The 20,063-nt window shown below is 43.5% G+C and overlaps 1 protein-coding gene across 3 annotated transcripts in view; it reads left to right on the top strand.

Moving 5' to 3' along the window:
- The first annotated feature begins 2,427 nt into the window (after positions 1-2,427).
- The window catches only part of DCAF1 (DDB1 and CUL4 associated factor 1), a 47,615-nt gene continuing 29,979 nt past the window's right edge, over positions 2,428-20,063 (top strand). For 2 of the 3 annotated variants that reach the window (XM_040076185.2, XM_040076186.2), the window contains exons 1-9: positions 2,446-2,506; positions 7,671-7,788; positions 12,329-12,405; positions 12,659-12,732; positions 13,683-13,796; positions 15,468-15,605; positions 16,427-16,930; positions 18,052-18,153; positions 19,375-19,533. In XM_040076185.2, the coding sequence (XP_039932119.1) occupies positions 7,679-7,788; positions 12,329-12,405; positions 12,659-12,732; positions 13,683-13,796; positions 15,468-15,605; positions 16,427-16,930; positions 18,052-18,153; positions 19,375-19,533 (1,278 nt within the window). In that variant the 5' untranslated portion in view covers positions 2,446-2,506; positions 7,671-7,678. Of the gene's footprint in view, positions 2,507-7,670; positions 7,789-12,328; positions 12,406-12,658; positions 12,733-13,682; positions 13,797-15,467; positions 15,606-16,426; positions 16,931-18,051; positions 18,154-19,374; positions 19,534-20,063 lie in introns of all 3 variants that reach the window. The other variant, XM_040076183.2, reaches the window with a different exon arrangement.

The following is a 20,063-nucleotide window of genomic DNA, read 5'->3' as shown; positions in this document are numbered from 1 at the left end:
GTGATCCCACAGCTAATTGTCCTTAAGTCTGGAAGTTTATGAGGGCCCCATGTAATGGATTTATCCTCTCCTGGTAAACTCTCCTGTGAGGTGATCTGGAATGTGACAGCAATGGGGAGAAGTGGTTACTTTGTTCAAGGAACCTCAAACTGTGATTAAGCCATAAGTCACTGTTACTATCAGCTGGCCATCCTGTGGAATATGTTGTTCTTCTGGCAGGGGAGCCCAAGAAGGTGAACCTTCCCTTCCTTGCACACCACAGGCCTCTCTCTCAGCTACAAGATCCCACAGGGCAAGAGGTGCCAGCTCACTGCTGGCCTCTCGTTTTTATTGCTCTGCAATCCACGACCATATTTTGCATTTGTTTTGTGGATTTTTTTTCCTTCAATTGCATCATTAAGGCGAAGGGTTGTTGTGAGGGTGAGGGCTTACTCACTACATCCAGTGCTGCAGGATTCCCACTGTTGCACTCATTATCCTGGAGTTAATCAAGACTGACAGTCAAATGTTGTAAGTGTGGTAGCAGAATCTACCTGTGCAAACAGTGCCCGGGGCAGGGATTTATGCAACTGCAGTGCAAGAAAATGGATTAATGTGGACATTGCAGGGCATCTTAGATAGGAATGGTGCTTATGAAGCTTTTCCTCGAGAGGGAGGACTCTCTTTTTCCTTATTTACTAATTTTTTATTCATATTTATTCTTCTAAGAGAAAAGCTTCTGCCAGTACCTGGGCAATTACTGGAGCACAGCAGCATAAACTGAGATTTCATTGCTTTCATGTTGTCTTGTTCCTGACAGGTGAGCCAGCAGGACTCCCACCTGCCTTGTGGGAAACAAGAATGTTGGACTGAATCCTTCCCAAATATCTTTGAGGTGTGGAAATGCAGGAGCTGAAGGCCTGAGGATTTAGGGCAGTTTGTAGAGGAGGCTGTAGCAGAGCTGTGGCACAGCCAGGGGGTGGCTGCAAGTTGTGCCCTGTGCCAGCAACGTGCCAGGCTCTGGCAATGACCACCAGGCTCTGAATCTCCTCACTTGCTCAGGTGAGCTGGGAACTGAACACCACTTTCTCTGAGAAGAGATCCTTTCTCCAGTGCGCCATAGTTATGGCAAGAACTGGAAACCCTAATTTTGCTCTCAGCCCTTTGAACGTGGGGAGGAGGGGTGGGAATGCTGACCTCTGCAGCTCCTCCTGAGCCTCCATGGCCGCCTCGAGGTTCCTTGCAGGGAGAGAAGAAGGTGCAGCTGTGGATGTGATGCTCCCTGGATAATAACGCTGCAGGCAGGTCTGATACTTTTGATGCTCCACCTAGCCATGAGCGCCTGGGTGAGGAGTGTACTTTTCCAGATCTTCCCTCAGAAATGGTAACTTCACTGAGAGCAAGTGGATCTTTTCCATGGCTAAGGACACAGCAGGGCAAGGGACCGTGCAGAATAACAGTTCATTACCCCTGTAAAAGCACACAAGAGCCGGGATATTCCCACTGTGGAACCAACAGACAAAAACAATCCCAGAGGAGACGACTTTGCATGTGGAAGGCACACAGGGATGGGGCTATACAGTGCTGAAGGGTCTCTTTGCACGCAGACTCTCTCTTATTGCAGGCAGGCACATAACTTCTGGAGTGACAGAGGGAAGGACTGGGGAGTGTATGAGCTCTCTGGAGCTTATAATGAGCAGCTGTAGGAGGGGTGGGAACGTCGGAAGAGGAATTTTCCTGAGACACTCAGGAGAGACCGAACCTCCTCTTCCTCCTTTGTTACGGTCCAGAGCAGAGGTGGAGGCGGGCGTTCAGTTCCGCTGTGGGGTTTAGCTACAGCTGCCAAAATCAGCCCTCGTTTAAGTGTGAACAAGCAGGGCGATGTTCCTTTCTGTGTTGGAGACGGGAGGAATCACTCCGGAGCATCGGCATCTGAGCTCTCCTGCAAGCTGCCCTCCCTCTGAATCACCTCGCTGTCCAGCTGGAGGTGACCTAATGGGTGAACAACATTCAGCCCTGAGAAAGGAAGAACAGCTGTAGCTGGTGATGGTCCCGCCGTGCGGCTGGAGGGCGGATAGCGGCGTGCCCAGAAACACGCCGCTATCGGGGCGTACACGCGGGTATCGGGGCCGACAGCTGCTGCTCGGCGGCTGCTCCGTGTCACGCCGTGCCGCGGAGCCAACAACCTCGCCCCTCTCCCTGAAGAACGCCTGGCAGGGCACCGACTCCTCCGCCCGGAGCTACCGCGCTGGGCAATGGCGGTGCACACCGAAAACTACAGCTCCCAGCACACCCTGCGGCGGTAACACCTGGGGAGCGCATGCGCCCTGCGCGAACTCCCTTTCCCGGCAGGCCGGCCGAGAGCGTGGCTCCCGCCCCGCTCCCTCACGGAGTGACGCGCGCGCCGTGACGCAGCGCGGTGACGCAAAAAAGTGTGCGCCCTCCACAGCGATCGCGGCCGCCGCGGGGTGCGCGGGGCCGAGAGCAGGGGCCGGGGGCGGCGGCGGCACCGCGGGGCAGCGCGCAGGTACGGGGATCGGGGCGGGCGGGATGCGCCGCCGCCGCTTGCCCGGAGCCTTCTTGGGCCGGGTTGGTTGGCGGCCGCGGCCTCCGTGCCGGGCAGGGGCAGCGGCGCGAGGTGAGGGGGGGCAGCGGCGCGGGGTGTGGGGGGGCGCCTCAGGGGCGCGGGGTCGGCTGCAGGTCCGCCCCCGCGCTAGGGGGCGCCCTTGGGGCGGGGGGCCCGGCCCGGCCTGTCTCCCCCGTCCCGGCCCGTCCCGTTCCCCCCGCGGGACCGGGCCTGCGCTGCCCCGCCCGCCCCGGGCCCCCGCGGCCGGCCCGCCCCCTGCGCCTGGCTCTTCCTCCTGCGCTGGTCCCGCTCGGGCAGGAGGTTCTCCGGCTTTTCGCTTCCCCCGCTCTGGTCTCCGCCGACCTTTAAGCGTTGGGGCCGCCGTGAGTTCCGCCGAGCCCGGCAGTGCGGGACCCCGCGGGAGCTGTCACCGGCCGCCCCTGCGAGGTGCTGCCCGCGTGTTTCCTCTTCCAGCCGCGCGAAGAGGAATTGATGTTGAAACCGCGTGGGGCTTTTTTTTTGTTTTTGTTTTTTTTTTGTTTCCTTTCTTTTATTTTGTAGACAACAGAAATTTGTTCCTGTTTTTTGGGCTTGTCCTGCCAGATCAGAACGTAATTCTAAGTTTGTTTTGTAAAAGGAGAAATTCCAGGAAATGGAATAACCTTGTCGTTTTCCCTATCCTTAAAATGCCTTTATTAAAAAACAAACAAAAACCCAAACAAAAGAACAAACCAAAACACAAAAAAACCAACAACAGAGTTTTTAAACAAGTATTTAAAAGTAACAGGGATGTGTTCCGTATAACAGTCAATTTGTATCTCTGTTAAACAGGGAAGTTGAATAAACTAAGACTTCCCTCAGTGTAGGACACCAAACCATGTTTTTGTGCCCCAGATATTGTGAGGCTTTTCTTACTTGGTAGAATGTTATTTCCCCAAGTGAACTTCAGTGTTGACAGTTTGTGATACTTTAACTTCCACGTGGTTATTTCAGGCTCAACAGGTTTAGACAAATAGTTGTCAGATGCCTCATCTCTTTAAAGGATATTTGTGATGACAAGGAGAACTTTATTTTTTCTTAAAGTAAAAAATTCTTTGTGTTAAAACATTAGAATGAGAGAACTTAACAGATGTACGGCTCAGCTTTGCTGGGCAATTAACTAGATTGTAACTCATTAGTGTTACATTATTACATTAGTCTCCTCTACATTGTGTCCTCAGCCAGACTTAGAATTATGTTTGGGAGCAATGTAAAACTGGAGTATTTAAGTTGGCCCAAAGTGCAATTAGAATTTGACTTGCCCCTATGCATGTGGAATTACATATCTTCATGTAATTTTTGTCCATTAATTTGATGTGCTCATTAATTTAAATGTGCTGTCTTCCTACAAAGTTGATTAAAATGGTGGTTTTCAGGAGTGTTTTTTTTTGGTTGGTGTGTGGTGTTTTTTTTTTTTTTTTTTTTTTTTTTTTTTTTTTGGTGTGTGTGTGGTTTTTTTTTTGTTTTTTTTTTTTTTTTTTCCTCCCCTTGAGGTATATTTTTGGCTTTATTATGTAGCTTATTCATTTTCCATTTAAATTGCTACATTAGGCCTTTTGCATCCATTTCCCAAATAGCCAATCTGTTGGTTTTCAGATTTTACGAGGATATTTATATTCACGAAGAGGTTTCATGCTTTAAAATGTTTATCTGTGGGAAGTCAGCGTGTTCAGAACCTCCTAATCATTTCCCTGAACACAGCATCAATAAGGCAATGAGCTGTAGTGGTGTTGTGGTTAATATGAGGCTCCAGTGGACAGAAGGGTGGAGCTGAATTGCTCCAGCTGTTCCAGGCACTGAATCAAGGTTTGTGGTTAGAGGTCGCTGGGATTTTATTTCCTTGCTATTCAGAGGTGTCTCACGAAGGTGACTCAAGCACTGAAGTGTCTGAGGTTTCAAAAACATGTGAGTACCTTGAGGAATCTGTGTCTCTACTCTTTGGCTTTCCCTTTTATGTCAAATCCTTACTTCTAAGCTCGGAAGAGTGAAATGCCCATAAAGCCTTTGCTGTGGCACAGCAATACCAGGTAGTGTTTAATATTAAATATTAATATTACTAAATAAATATATATGTAATATATACATTTAATATTAAAGCAGTACCATGTGCACTAACCTCTGTGTGCTGAAACAGGCACGTGTGGGCTTTCAGTGGCAGTGGCCACCGTGGTAGTTAAGACTGCAAATATTTGTCTTTCAAAGTCAAACCCTTAGAGTAAGTGCTTTATGTGTTGTTAATATTGATTCTGAATATATTTTGGCAGTAGTGCTGTTTGGGGGGAAAAAGTCCCATTCCTTAGCTTATTAGATGTTCAAACCGAAATCTGTAGTAGGCTGTGATTTTCAAAACTTACTAAGAGAAAAAAATTACATCCCCTATACCCCCTCCCCCCCGCCCAATTTAAATCTGATCGACTCTGCTGGTTCTGGGTTAGCAATTTAAGATGGAATTTTTTCAGCAACTTGTTCAAGGGAAATAGTGAAAGTCAGAGCTGTTCTCCCAGGTTTCCTCTCCATCAGGCCAGGTGTGTTGCTGACAGTTACAGGTTAGTTCACGTTATTTATGTTCTTGTCTTCTCTGCAGAGCTCTTCACTTCGATTTAAGATGGGATTCTTAAAAAAAATGAGCACAGTAGGAGTCTATGTGGTGCCATCTAAAATAATCATATTTATTTGAACAGATTAGGAGGGATAAGCCTGTGAAAGAGAGGAGATGCCTTGGTGAGACATTCAGTGTCACTGCTGTGTCCTGGTAGAAAGGGTTGCATTTTTATGTTGTAACTTCATTTCAGGAAAACAGCTCTCTGTCAGCACCAGTTTTTTAGACCAATAATGTGCTTTTTTGAGGCAATACTCCAGTTTTTAGGGATAGCTGGGATTTTTCACTTGATTTTGGTACAGCACAAGGTGTCCCAGAGGGTGGTGGGGGCGGTTCCTGTGGTCTTCCTGGCTGGAACTTTGTTGACCTGTTGGAGGTATAGCTGGACCTTTGCCATTTTCCAGCAGGAGCAGTTAAGAGTTATTAGAGGAAGTAAATTGTCCTTCCAGATTGCAGGAGAGCCTGCACAGGCCTGGTACAAGCTCTGAGGTCACAGGGCTGTTTTTTCTGTGTCCTCTTGAGTACAGAATGAAGGTGGGGATATCTGAAATGGTTGAATGTGGATTCTGTTACAGCACTTGTCTTCTGAGGCCCAGAGTGGATTTGTCTGAATGTTTTTCTGTGATATTTAAATGTTCTGAAGTGCTGCTAGCAAGTGTTGTTCAGTTAATGAAAAAGGAAATGGAGCTTTATGAGCTTAGAGTAGTTTTTATTTTCAGAGGTGTTTTGGGGGGGTGTGTGTGTGCAATCTTACAATGTTTTTGCCTGCATCTAGGTAGTGTTTCTTCCTAAGCAATTTATGCATTTGCATTGAATTTCCTGATGTAGTTCTGAAATGAATGAATGAATAATGAATGCCCTAGATAAAATCATAATTACATGCAATTTAGGAAACACCATCCTTCTTCATGCTTAGGTAATTTTTTTTGTTAGCATATGCCCACTTCATATAATACTTATCAAAATGGTGTTCTTGTAGTCACAGATTTATCTTTTTGTAGTCTTTGGGTGATGAATTTTGTGCAGTATCTGTCAGTTTAATCTTCAGCCAGTGTTTTTAACTTTGTTTCCCATTTAACTAACCAGTCACAGTACATTAAATTCAGAAGCACCTATGAGACAAGAGGTAGAACTCTGAGATGGTTCATCCATTCCCTGAGTGAGGAAGAGTTTTAAACCAATTGGAGGTGTCCAGCATACAGTTAAATTTATGGTGACGTTTTTCAGAGACAGTTTGGGCTATAAATGCATATGTAATCTATGCTAGTCTGTCATTTGACTGAGTCCTGAGCATGTATTTCAGGAGCTGATGTTTATGTCACTGTCTTAAATACTTCTGTATTTAAACTTCCGTGTTTAACACTGGTTTGAAAATGTCCTTCTCTGGGTCAGTTATGACAAATGGGTATTTAATCTCATGACAGATGGATATTGGCTATCTTATGGCTAATGAAATGCTGAAAGTCTCTCTGTGTTTTTGTGAAGAAATCTGTTTTGTGACCTCTCCCCATACAAATACAAAGTCAGTTCATAAATTAGGTTTGGGTATTCCTTCCTCCAGAAGTTACAACTCACAGCAATCACGGTCTGTCAGGTTGGAAACTAGGAGCACAGCGGTGTCTTGAGACAGATTTTGTTCTGTTAATATTTCCAGTAGGTTTTTATCAGATCGACAAAAGCTGACACCTGGAAATTTAAAGGCTTAAACAGAACCTACAGTGATAGTTCCCTTCATTAAATGGTGCTTCAACAAGTCACTCAGTGCTGTAGGAGTTTCTCGCTTTTGAGGATGGGAAGATAAATCTACTGTCAGCTGCTGTCATGCAAGTAAAGGCTGATAAATCTGAGTTGCTCCAGTGCTCCCTCCTGTGATCATCCTTCCTTCCTCCTGGAGCTGTTCTGGAAACCCTGAACCAGTGGTGCCTGGCTCTTTCCCACCACAGCTGTCCTGGGGCTGCTCCCTCTGCCTGCAGTGCTCAGGGACTGCCTCTGCTCCTCAGCACTGAGGACCTGAGGAGTTTGTTGGCGCTGCCACCGATGGCTGCAGGGCGTTAAACTGGGATAATGACACTGATCACGATCTTGCTGCCCTGGCTGGGTTGGTTCTCGAGTAAATCACCATAAAGGGTAACTCAGGTCTGCTCCTGGAGTTGAGGCAGAGCTTGTAAACGGCTCAGCAGTGAGCACAGCTGTGGTGAGCTGTGCATTCCAACCAGCCTGGTCAGGGCTGGGGAGCACCAGTCAGGACTTGTGTTCAGAGGTGCACATGTTCTTTGGTCTGCAGGCAAAGGACCAGAAAGAAACTTTCACCTTTGAAAGCACTGTTCTGTCACTTTATCTTCTCACTCCTTTTTGCTGATTATTTGCTTCTTTCAAATGACTTGTAATATTTGATTTGGATTGTTTCAATGAATACAGTAAAAGAGTGGGATTTCTTGCTCATTTTTATACCTTTTTTTTTTTTTCTGGTTGTTACCTCTGCCTTAGGCTAAGCCATGACTTCAGGATCTGGGCATGTGGACTCCAAGGCTGAGCTCACTACTTTGCTTGAGCAATGGGAGAAAGAGCATGGCAGCGGGCAGGACATGGTCCCTATTCTCACCAGGTAAGATCTATTGAGCAAATCCCTAGAGCTGAATATCTGAAATTACATGACAGCAGCTTTTACCATGTTTCTTGAGGTGTTCACATGCCTGATAACCTGTAATTAATTGTCTTGGTCTGGAAAATGAACTGTTAGTGTGGGTATTTAAATAAAAAATTTTAGTAAGAAATTTATATTACAAATACGTCTTACACAGACTCTCTCTAAAACATTAATTCTCTGAAATAGTAGAAGTCAGGAGCATCATTAAATGCTTGAAATAACTTTGGTATCTTCACTTGGAGCTTTTAAAACATTCATTTAGATGGGAAGCAAGTTGTGAGGGGTTTGAGATCACAGTGACATTGATCAGATTAAATGAAAGGGTGAGTAGGAGGAGCTATATTGAGAAGATATTAATGAATATCTTTTAAAGTGAAGTTTAAAGTGAAATTTTAAAACCTCATTGTTTTTTAAGCTGTGTGATGATTGACTGGCATTGTATTGTGAGAAAGATATTCCCTGGACCAATAAATTATTTGGGGTGGTCCAGGTAACACCATTAATTATAAGACAGTATCTCGCACGAAAGAAAGATTGGAATGATCAGTTGCATTTGTGGTTTCCCAAGCCAGGCTTCATTTGGGTAGACTGACATTACTCCTGCTTTAAGGGGAGATTTGCAGAAATTCCAATTGCTTACAGCTCTGCTGGCAGATCCATGGCCTGCCCTGTGTGTGCAGAGCTCAGCTGCTCTGCAGTTCAGGAGCAATCCAGGTGCCTCTTCTGCCTTGTTGGGTCGGACAAGTCAGTGCACAGAGCTGGAGCTGGCACTGGGTGGAAGTAATAGGAATCTGGTGGAGCTTCTTTGCTCAGGTCTGTGCTCTGCCTCACCTACTGGGCACAGCTTTTTTGCTGTTCTTGCTGTGTTTTAAAAATAGCAGCACAGGAGAGGGACATGACAGCAGAAACCCAGCCCTAAACACTTGAAGTTTTGTGGGTCTCTTGAAAATCATGAGATATGTTTTGGTATAGCTGTGTACTGTCTGAAGGAAGCGTGTGCCATTTTAAGGGGTTTTTTTTGTAGGCATAACCAGAAATTTACTGTATTCTGGGAAATTTAAAGACATTTGAATGAAGTGTGGGGTTTTTTTGTGCTTATAGGAGTCTGGCGCTTCTTGCTCCCACTCAGCTCCTGGAGCTCCCTACATTATTTATGCTCAGCTAAGTCTGATAACTTTGTTGATTCTCAAGGTTTCTGTGCAGCAGGCAGAGTGGTTATGAATGGTGAAGGCTTGGGTATTTTTGCTTTGGTAGAGATAATACAGATTTATTTAAGGTAGCAAGGGGATCTACTGGCTTTGGCCAGAAGTTAAAATCAGAAGTTAGATTTACAGTGCTTCAGTTATCAGTGAGAGCCATGTTTCAGTTTGTAGGAGAGAGTTTTAGCTGTTTAGATATTTAGAGTTTGCGGGTAGAGATGCTCCTGAGAAATCCTCACCAACTGGAGCTTGCATTGGCCGATGTCCTGAGGCAGAGCCCTTGCATGTTGGTTTGGTCTTAGGGCAGAGGGAGCTGTGCTCGTACTTGGTGTGTGATATTTCTCTGCTTTCTTCCTCCTTGTGATCTAAATGGAAGAAAACTTCCCTGTGTGGGTGGGGGTCTGTTGAATGCTGAGGCAGCTCAGGTGAGAGTGCAGTAACAGGACAAGGACAGCAGCAGTAATAGCACCAGTTACAGACCAGAGCTGAGTTGTCATTTCCAAAATGAGCTGTTTTTCTGGATTTGCAAACACTTGAGTGTTAGAAGGTATGAACGGAAGAAATTGCTTGGAAAGCCTGTCAGCAAACAACAGATAAGTAATATACATAGTTTTCAAAAATATTGTAAATTGAAATGATCCTGCAGTAGTGCTACTTCATAGACTGGATGCAAGTCATGTTCAACCAATCAGGCAAATCCTGGGACTCAGATAATTTATTGCATCCCAGGAGCCTCTTTCATCAAGAGAATAAATCAGCAGTTCAAGCCTGTAACTTCATCTCCACAGCCCAGCCATATTGTGGTAAGGGATCCTAGAGCGTCTTAGGCTGTTGCAATCTGCTGTAAAGGCTCAAGCTGGTCATTAATGCCAGGTGATGACACAGAGTAGGATTAGGATGGCTTTGTTGTGTCATCTAGATCACTGGGGGCCTTGCAGAGTTGGCATACTTTTCTGTATTCTCCCTACCTCTTCCTTCCCCATTCCCAAGGTGAGCTCAGTTTGTGGCAAGTGAAAATGAGGATCTGACTAACTTTCCAAAGACAGTTGTAAAGAGAAAAAAAAAAACAGTTAGAAGTGAATGGCTCCATGTAAATCCTACATCTTATCTGCAGACTAGGAAGTGGCTGCAGAACCTGTATAATGCCAAGTGAATGAAGGAAATCTTGGAACCAGAATAAAAGTTGTGTGGTTCTGTGAGTTGTGTTTTGTTACAGCCCTGTGTACCAGGTGCCTATGTTAGAAGGTGGGAATGAGCCTCAGTAATTGACACTCAGTTGCTTCAGTTGAGAATTGACAAAGTTGTTGATCTAGATACATTTATCTAAGTCAAGTCACAAAACACCTTTGTATGTGTTAATTAAAAAAAGAGTATTGTAAGCAAGCTTGATTTTTTTTCGAAAATCAGTTTGACAGAGGCAATGCTTTTTTTTGTCAAACAATTGTGAATAATTGTCTCAAAACCTTCCATAATTAGTGGTTCATGTTTGTTTTTCATTGAGCCTGTGATAATGTTGTCCCTGAAAGCACTGGGAGCTGGCTTGGTGTTTGGCTGCCTACCCAGACAGGATGCACTGGCCAGAGTGTTGTGCTCACTTCCCATGCTGCTTGTTTGTCCTTTCTGGCACTTTACCAAAATGCTAATTATCACCTCAAAAGACCTGACAAGGCGAGAGTGCTGCTTCCCAGCTCCCCATTTGTCTGAGTTTTCTGTCAGCAGACATCCCTCAAGCTATTAGTTCTCAAGGGAAAAAAATGAGGAGCTGGCAGTGGAGTATTCAAGTTAACTTGCTTTTGCCAGAATTTCTTGAGAGCTCAAGCTGTGCCACCTATTATTAACAAGGGACACAATTTGCATCCCTTCACAATCAGGCTTATAAAAGTAAATATTGGACCCCCACAGCATCAACAGTTTGTTGAAAGATAATTGTCAGAACAAAGGCAAGCAAGAAAGTTCTCTGCTCATTCTCAGTGAGGCAATTTGCTGTTCCTTGAATCTCGCAGGAGTCATCCTCTGTCACACTGGCAGGTCAGTGTAGCTCACAGAGGCAGGACTGAGTACATTTTTGCCTCTAGCCATGCCTGGGAACACTGGATATTTTCTGGAAAGTAACTGGAACGGAGTAGAAGTCAGCAGTGTTCTGTAAGGGAAATCCTCTGTGAAAGACAAATATTTTTCCAGAGATTACTGCAGCCTTCCAGCAGTTTTCCCTCCCCTGTGATAAACCCTGCCTAGATAACTACTCTGAGATATTAAGAGCTTGTTTTAAAATGCTGTGCTGCACATAGATGGGAAAGGAATCAGGTTTTATACTGAGGAAATGAGAGTTAATTTCCTAATGCTTTTTTCAATTGAATTGAAAGCATATATTGAATATACAGCATATATTTCTGCTGTAACTGCATGGAGAACGACAGTGAATGACTATGGAATTATTTATTGCGTATTTATTGCTTGAGCATGAGATAGTTTTCCTCTTTTTGATTTTGTGTAAATAAAAACAATAATTAATTTCCTTACTGCTCATTCTAAACAAATTAGAGCATAGGATTTCTTATGTCTGCTGAAGCTGCTTCTCAGTTTAGGGGAAGGCATGCCTCCAAAACAACTCAATTTTGTTTTTCTGATACAGAGGAGTGTTTAATGTGTTTTGAAGGTCTGTAAACAGGGAGCTGGCTGAGTTTCTCCTTGTCTTATCCGTGGTGGTAGCTGACGCATGGTGAAAAGTTGATAACTGAATAGAGGTTACACAGCACTTCATAAATGTTAAATACTTTTATTAAGTATTTATATTTAATTCTATAACAATTGAAATTTAATGTGCAAAGTAACAAAAAACTGTGCAGACAGTTTGAGCAGCTGCCCCTGTACAGACTGAACAGGGAGGAGGACTGTGTCACCTGTTCAGGACTTGCTCTGCTGCAAAAGAAAGACACTGTGATGGTGAGAAGTACTGCTCAAGCCCTTTATTTACTCTGGTTCTCTACACTGTGTTGTAGAACACCACAAGGAGTTTAACATGAGTAAATAAGAGGTGTTGGCCCTTCAGAGTGTCATGTTTATGCATTTATGGGGTGTTGCTATGGGTTCAGTGCATTTTGGAGCTGAAAATGAGATGAGATAGTGGAGGCCAGTGTTTTCTCTCCCTCCTGTTGTGGACAGTCAGAAATCCTCTGATGGCACGGAGCACCAAGTGGAAGCTGATGGGCTGGTTTGGAGGGCTCAGACAGGTCTGTGGATGTGAGGAGCTGTGCTCCAGGAGTGTGAATTCTGCTCACTTTGTGTTGTTCCTGCTGCAGAATGTCTGAGCTGATTGAGAAGGAGACTGAAGAGTATCGCAAAGGGGACCCAGACCCGTTCGATGACCGACACCCAGGTGAGGTGTCCTGCGTGGTTTTGGCAGCACCAGCTGCGTCCCAGTGCTTACCTGGTAGCTCATATTCAAAAGTAAACACTTTTTAGCCTGAATGTGCCAACTGCTGATTGTGGTCTGACCCTGCTTTTGCACTGGGAAGTTGTGCTGTGTAGTGCTGACACTAGAGCATCTCCCTTGGTTTGAAGGTAGCAGTTCAGTGTTAGTGGTGGCATCCTGAAGTGGGAGGATGAGAGTTTTCCTGTTTGTCCCGCAGGTCGGGCAGACCCGGAGTGCATGCTTGGTCACTTGCTGAGGATACTCTTCAAGAATGATGATTTCATGAATGCGGTAGGTTTGCTCTGAGAACTTTCTCTGTCAATTCCTTACACCACCTTACTGCTTTTATTTCCTCTCTGCTGGTTGACCTTGGTACTTGTTTAATATTTATTTTAGTGGGGTCAGAATTCTCTTTTCCTTAATACTGGTTTTTAAGGTGGGTTTAAGAGTGACTCATTTGCCACTGTTAAAGTGACTCAAGGAAAGGGGAGTTGATGAGCTATTGGAATGTGTGTAGCAACAACTGAATTAGTTGTTTTCAAGGTTTATCAGTCTCTTTAAAGAAAATGGAGCTTCTCTAATACAAGTCCAAAAACATAATTTCTTTCTATAATGGAAACAAATCCCACTAATTCCAGTGCCTTGTTTCTGAGTGCATGGAACTGCTGGGCTGCCTGCAGGAGCAGAAGAGCATATCAGCTCTAGAGGACTCAGGCAGAGAATCAGGAGGCAAGAGGCTGCCTTTCCACTGGCACTGCTAACCTCTAACATGACTTAATAGTTGGAATTGTTACCTTTGCATCCCTGCAAGCACCTGTATCAGTACACACCCCTGGAAGGATTCTGACAGGTTGCTTGCATGTCTCTCTATTGTCTTAAACTGCAAGCGATAAGCAAATACAGGTGCAATTAAAAATGTGCAATTTCTTATGTTAATTTTTTAGTTAACTTTTCATGTTTGCACTGTTACTGTTACAGTTTTTCAAGGCACTTGTCTTTACAAATCAGTTCAAGATAGATGTTTAGTCAGTGAACAGCAGATCAGAGGCTCTTTGCTTCTCTGAGAAGTAATTTCAACTTCACTGAGGGAGCAGGCTAAAGGCTGGTCATGTTGAGATCCAGGGCTTAGGCTGGCATTCCTTGCTTTATTGTTTTGCTGCTGTGGGAGCTGTAAGGCTTTCACTGCTCTGGGTTTGGTCAGAGTTGAATTTCAAACCAGTGCTGTTCCTGATCTTCTCCAGCTAGTGAATGCTTATGTGATGACAAGCAGAGAACCTCCACTAAACACTGCTGCCTGCAGGCTTCTGCTGGACATCATGCCAGGACTGGAAACAGCTGTTGTCTTTCAGGAAAAGGTATCAATCTGTAACAAGTCTTGGGGTTTAAGCTTGCTTTATTTTGTACTCCAACAAGATTTCCCAAAGGAGAAACCAGTAAAAAGCCATATGGAAATCCTGTGTCTGGAGAGAGCCTTATTAATGTTTTGGGGATTTTTGCGCTTGGTTTTGTTCAATTAATCAAATCTTGAGTATTTGATAGCTTTTTAAAGTGTGATGTGACTGATTCAAACAGAGGAGCTGGAACTTAATGTAATGTTTTGGGAATTGTTCTAATTTAAATTGTTACTTTATAGGCCTGTGAATGGAGCAGGCTGTATGGAACATGGAGGACTTGCCCAGTAATCCCCAGCTCCAGCAGAGCCATAGCTTTCCTAGAGCTGAGTGATAAGCAAGTCATACTTTAACTAAGCAGTCTAAAATCCACAAGCTTTGTGGGGATTATCTGCAACTGTGATGGACAGCTGAATCAGACTTCAGCATGTTGACAAATTAGTTGTTCTGAAGGAATGCACACAGAGTGGAAAGTGAGGAGAAAGTGAATTTCGCTTCAAGCCACAGTTTCCTCATCTGTAAGAGTTAATGTTTTTCTGAAGTTTGGAAATGAGGTAGTGCTTTATATAAAAGTTCTAAATTAATTTCTCTACTACTGGAAATATGCATATAAATGCTAAAGCATGATAAAAGAAAAGAATAATGTGCTCCCTTTGTGAAAGATTTAATTTAATTTGAGCTCTTTGTGATCTGTCCAAAAGCTGAGGCTGGGAAGCCTTGATCAAAAAACAATTTAAAACCAAAATAATAGTTCCCCATTTGAGGAGAATATAGCTATTTCCAGAGACCAAAGCTCTCTGTAAACTGAAATGAAATTAAGTTTTGCACTTAGTGACTTTTTTCCTTTTGACTTGAGAGTACCTAGAGCTCTGTTCCAGCACTTACAGCTCCTGTACACAGGAGGCTTTGGGAAGAGGGTGCTGTTCTGTCACAAAGAGGCCCTCTAGCGACTCAGGGATTGATTTCACAGCTCACCAGTTAGAATTCTTTTTATTACATAAGAGCACTGAAATAATAATGCAGTTGTCTTTAAATATGTAACAGACAACTCTAAAAATCAGTAAGCTGAGAGTTCCTATTAAAATGTGTCTCTTCATCATTACTTTTCACTCATTTTGTACCTATAATTCAAATTAGTCCAAGATTTGTCATGGTAATGATACATTGTTGTCGATGTTTCCAAATCCAGTGGCAATTTAGAGGAAACAGATAAATCTTTTGTTCTAAACCATTGCCTTTTTAATTGTCTGTTTTAAATTTAGCTAAATTTAATTTTATTTGATGTAAGTTCAACACAGCTTCTTTGAAATTTGCTAAATTGCTGGAGGCTTTTCTTAGAAACTGACTGGAGCTTTGGGCTTGTTTGTTTGGACTAATTCATACCTGTAGTGTTTTGCTGCTTCCTAGGAAGTACCTTGACTGGCCACTTTTTGCAGGTGTGCAAATCCAAATACCTGATGCCTGGGCACAGTTTTATGCAGCTTAAAGTTCTAGCCTCCCACTCCTTCCTCTCCTTCCTTCCTCAGCCTGGTCATTACCAGAGATAAGAGAGAATTCTTCTCAACAGGTGCTTTCACTGGGAGTTAAAGATGAAATGTAACTGTCAGAACTCGTTCCTTGTTTTCTCCCTTCTAGGAAGGCATAGTGGAAAATCTCTTTAAGTGGGCACGAGAGGCTGATCAGCCACTGAGGACATATGCAACGGGACTGTTGGGAGGAGCTATGGAAAACCAGGACATTGCTGCAAATTACAGGGATGAGAACTCACAGTTGGTAATGATCTCTCAATCACTTTCCTTTTGTGGAGTACAGTTACCTCTTTATAGTTTTTATTTATGGGAAGCTCACATTTGTGGGTTAATATGAGTCTTATAGTGGTTGTAATACTATCTGTAAGAGTCATGGTTTCCATCCTTTCCTGTCTGTGTTGGAGCATGCAGCCTGATTATTCTGTTAACAGCCATTGTATTCAAAATGCCAATGGAAACCTAAGAAGTCAAATACTTTTATTTTTTAATGAGGGTCATATTCATACTTTCCTTAAAGAAGAATTTTCAGAAGCTCTACGTCTGTAACTATTGCACATTGTGATTTGCCCACCAGACAGAGGTTTTAAAATGAAAGGTAAGTCAACATGGAGACAACTGTGCTGAAATTGTGATGACTTCTCTTCTAAACATGAAAAGTAAAAGCATGACCTTTGGTTTTGTGGAACTGCCATTTACCAATGCTGCTGTTTCCAAAGGGAATGTTGCATTTATTTCAGGCTGGGCAGAGATGGTGGAAGGATGCTGCAAGCTGGTATGTGGTTCTCTTAGCACCAGTCTGGCTCATCTGCTTTTAATGTCTTTCCAGCCACTTCCCTTTCACATGGGAGACATGGTGCTGATATTTTAGAATGAAGGTAGCTGTAGCAAAATAGATTTGAGTTCTCACTCACTTTGAAGTTGTTATTTCTCTGGGCAAATGTACACTACAGTACCACTTTGTGCTGTGGAGGGGTTATATGATGGTAACAAAAAATACAGCTGAGGTGAGTTGCATGATCAGAGCAAGGAGTGTGTGTTCTCAGGAGTGCTGCTTTTCTGAAACAGGTGGCTCTGGTGCTTCGTCGGCTACGAGAGTTGCAGGTCACGGAAATGACCACAAAACAGGAAAACAAGCGCCCCAGTCCTCGGAAAGTGCCGTCAGATCCTCTGCTGCCCCTCGATGAAGAGGCTGTGGATATGGATTATGGGGATATGACAGTAGATGGAGAGCAAGAAGAAGTTTCTGGTGATATGGAGATCTCCTTTCATCTCGATTCAAGTCATAAGACCAGTAGCAGAGTAAACTCTGCTGCAAAGCTAGACGATGGGGGAGTGAGAAAAAGCAAATCAGGGAAACAACACGAAAGAGACGGTTTCCGGAAGGCCAAGCAAAAGCTGGGCTTCTCCACCTCGGAACCGGAGCGGATGTTTGTTGAACTGTCCAACAGCAGCTGGTCAGAAATGTCCCTGTGGGTGATTGGCTCTAATTACACACTTTACCCCTTGACTCCTGCCATAGAGCAGAGGCTGATTCTTCAGTACCTGACTCCCTTGGGGGAGTACCAAGAGGTGAGCATGTGAAGGTGGGAGGAAGCACTCTGTGCTCTAATTCTCTGTACAAAGCTGAGTGGAATTGTGGGGGGAAATTGGCAGAACTGTTATATCACTCTCTGATATTTCCTGTTGTGATTAAGACTGGTAACTTTTCCAGAGTTATTGATGACTTCTAAATTTATGAAGTCATTAGTTTGAATATTACTTGGTGGGTAATATTCAAACCTGAACCTAGCAGATGTGTGATCTGGTAGTTGGAGCATGGCTCTGGGGATTTTGTCCTGTGTTCCTGCTATATTTAGTGCTTCCATGAAGCTTTGTTTGAAATGCAGACATTTCTCCTGTTTCCTGCAAGTAAAAGTCTGAGGAAATAATCAACTAGAAATTCTAAAGGAAGTGGTTTGTGTAACCTCTGTTGTAGTTCTATGGAGAAGTGACAGGGCTGTTATGCAGATGCTTTTGAAAACTAATAATACTTAAATGGACAAAATAATGTGGCTGGGATTTACCAGAGTGTAGCGTGTTGTGTGGTGGTTTTTTTTGGTTTTTTTTTTTTTTTTTTTGTGGTTTACCTTAATTTGTAACAGAACGAAGCAACACAGTTTTGCTTTGTGGTAGACGTTATGTGTGTGCCTTGTTTCTGTGAGAGTCAGGGAAACCATTACCCCCTAACACCCCACAGGCAGACTGGATTGCTTCATATGCCAGCAATAACAGGCTATAAAAATAGGAATTACTAGCGTAAGGGCATTACAAAGAACGATGCAAAGGGTTTTAGTTTGTTGCCCTGCTCTCCTGTTTTTTCTGTTCAGTTGTTGGGTAGTTGTCTTTGCACAGATGGAAGGTGGAGCCTCTCTCCAGGGTGCTATCTGTGTGGACTTCCATAGCCGCACTTGGAGGAGAGTCTTAAGATTTCCGTGTGGCAGCTGCCATGCACCTTGCTGCAGTCAGCAGATGTATTACAAGAGGTCTGTTAACCTTTATTGCTTCCTATGGATGGAGCTGGTTACCTCTGACCTCTCATAACAGGTATCTGCTAATAGGGGAAAATTGGGGGTTTGAGAGAGTATAAATCAAAAGAGACCTTGTAATTCTTGTGAAACATTCAGCTAGTGTCCCATTTTTATTTTTCTCAGCTGCTACCCATCTTTATGCAACTGGGGTCAAGGGAGCTGATGATGTACTACATTGATTTGAAGAGAACCAATGATGTGCTGCTCACTTTTGAAGCCCTTAAGGTAAATGACTTTCATAATATATAAAATGTACCATAAACATTGTAAAAACATGGAATATATGTTTGCTATATGTCAAAGGCAAATGCTCATCTTCTTTAGGCTGATGTCTTGCAGCATTCCCTGGGCTTGGAAGTGGCTTCCACTCAACTTGAATGCATTGCAATTTTATTTTTTTAAGTGTCAAGCACTTAAAATGAAAAAAACAGGAATGGAAGGAGGGAATAAAAACATCTTAACTGTGCAGGAAAGGCCATTAAGTTCACCTTTCATCTACCTATTTGAAGATGATAAAAGTTCCTTTTTCTGTCAAATGATTGTGTTCCTGCTGCCCTTAGATGGCATTCCTGAGTTATTCCACTGCCTGGCATCTCAAAGGACATTTGTGAGGGGTAAGGGGCATAAGCATCTTACTCCCAGTATGACATCTCTGAGCTCAGTGGTTGAAGTTAGTTTTTGTGAGTGGTCTTTAAGGGTACCTCCCCAAGGTAACAAGCCACACAAAATAGCCACACAAAATATCCTTATTCAAGCCAAACCTGCAGTGCATCAGCACAAGTTAAACTTTTCTGTGCATTCTTTCTCTCTTTCACAGTAACTTCTCTGCCTCTTATCCCCCAGCGTCTTCCTCTCTGTCTCTTTGTCATTTGTCTGAGAAGTTATTTTGAAGGACTAGTGTTCGTACAGTAGCTGTAGGTTACTTCAGTAGAGTGGGGTTTACAGTGGTTTTACTGTTTCCTCTTCAGGTGTAGGTAATACAGAAAAAGCCATGTGCAGTACACTTCAGTGCAGCTGCAAATTTCTCTTTAATTGCCTTTACACATAATTTTGTAAAATTCCTTGTGTCAGCAATATGTCGTAATCAAAGTATGAATGAAAATTTAAGTAGTAGTGATAATAGAAAGTGAGTGAACTTGAAGACAATAGAAAGACCTTAAGGTGGCCTGTTGGATAATTTCCGAGTTGCTCTGCTTTTCTTGTATTTCTTTTGCAAGATGTGTAAAAAAAAGTGGTAGTGCCTCTTTTGGTTTTGTTGTTGGGATAAATACTACATTCTGGATTGAATGTAATGGGAGGAGGGAGTGAGGTGCCCAGATCACAGGGCGGTTACTTTTCCTGCCTTCAACAAAGGCAGAAAAACAAGTCTGTTTTTTCTATGGGATGGGGATGTAATTGATGACAGTTTGAAGAATCCTAGTCTAATCTGCTTTTATGATTCCTTAGCATTTGGCATCATTGCTGCTGCACAACAAGTTTGCTACGGAGTTTGTTGCTCATGGAGGAGTGCAAAAGTTGCTGGAGATTCCTCGTCCTTCTATGGCAGCAACAGGAGTGTCCATGTGTTTGTATTACTTGTCGTACAATCAAGATGCTATGGAGAGGGTAAGAGTTGTTCTTGTGCTGTAACTGCAGTGATTCCCATCGTTTCTCAGTGTTTCTACCTGTGTTCAAGCAGTGAATGAACATCTCCTAAGCTTAAAAGCAAATTTACGTGGATGATTGATGTATGCAGAGGCATTGGGTGGTATATGAATAAGGTGTATGGTTTCAAGGTGTGTGTATATTATGATTAACAGTGTTTTGTTTCAAGGGTGTGGGTTTCATTTCCTAGGGAATTAACTGAAGACCTCGTCAGCATTGTCCCAATACTTTAATCACCTTTTTTGTTCTATTCTTCCCTCTTTCCCTCAAAAAAATCACAACAAAAACCTCCTTCATCTTCATTTGCCTTTCTTTTCCTGTCTGTTCCAATGGACTGCCAGGCTTGGGATTGTTTTTCTCCATGCGTGGTTCCAGATGTTATCCCCAGTATGCTCAGGGACCAGGTTGAGCAGGTGTCTGTGGTACATTTTGGATTTCAGAGGAAGCCAGCTTAGGGTACAGTCCCTTGTCAAGCAGCCCATGGCAGACCT

Source organism: Hirundo rustica, chromosome 12, assembly GCF_015227805.2.
Source record: "Hirundo rustica isolate bHirRus1 chromosome 12, bHirRus1.pri.v3, whole genome shotgun sequence".
NCBI classification, from domain to species: Eukaryota; Metazoa; Chordata; class Aves; order Passeriformes; family Hirundinidae; genus Hirundo; species Hirundo rustica.
The sequence above is the reverse complement of the archived record's forward strand: the minus strand, read 5'-3'. Positions and strand labels throughout refer to the sequence as shown.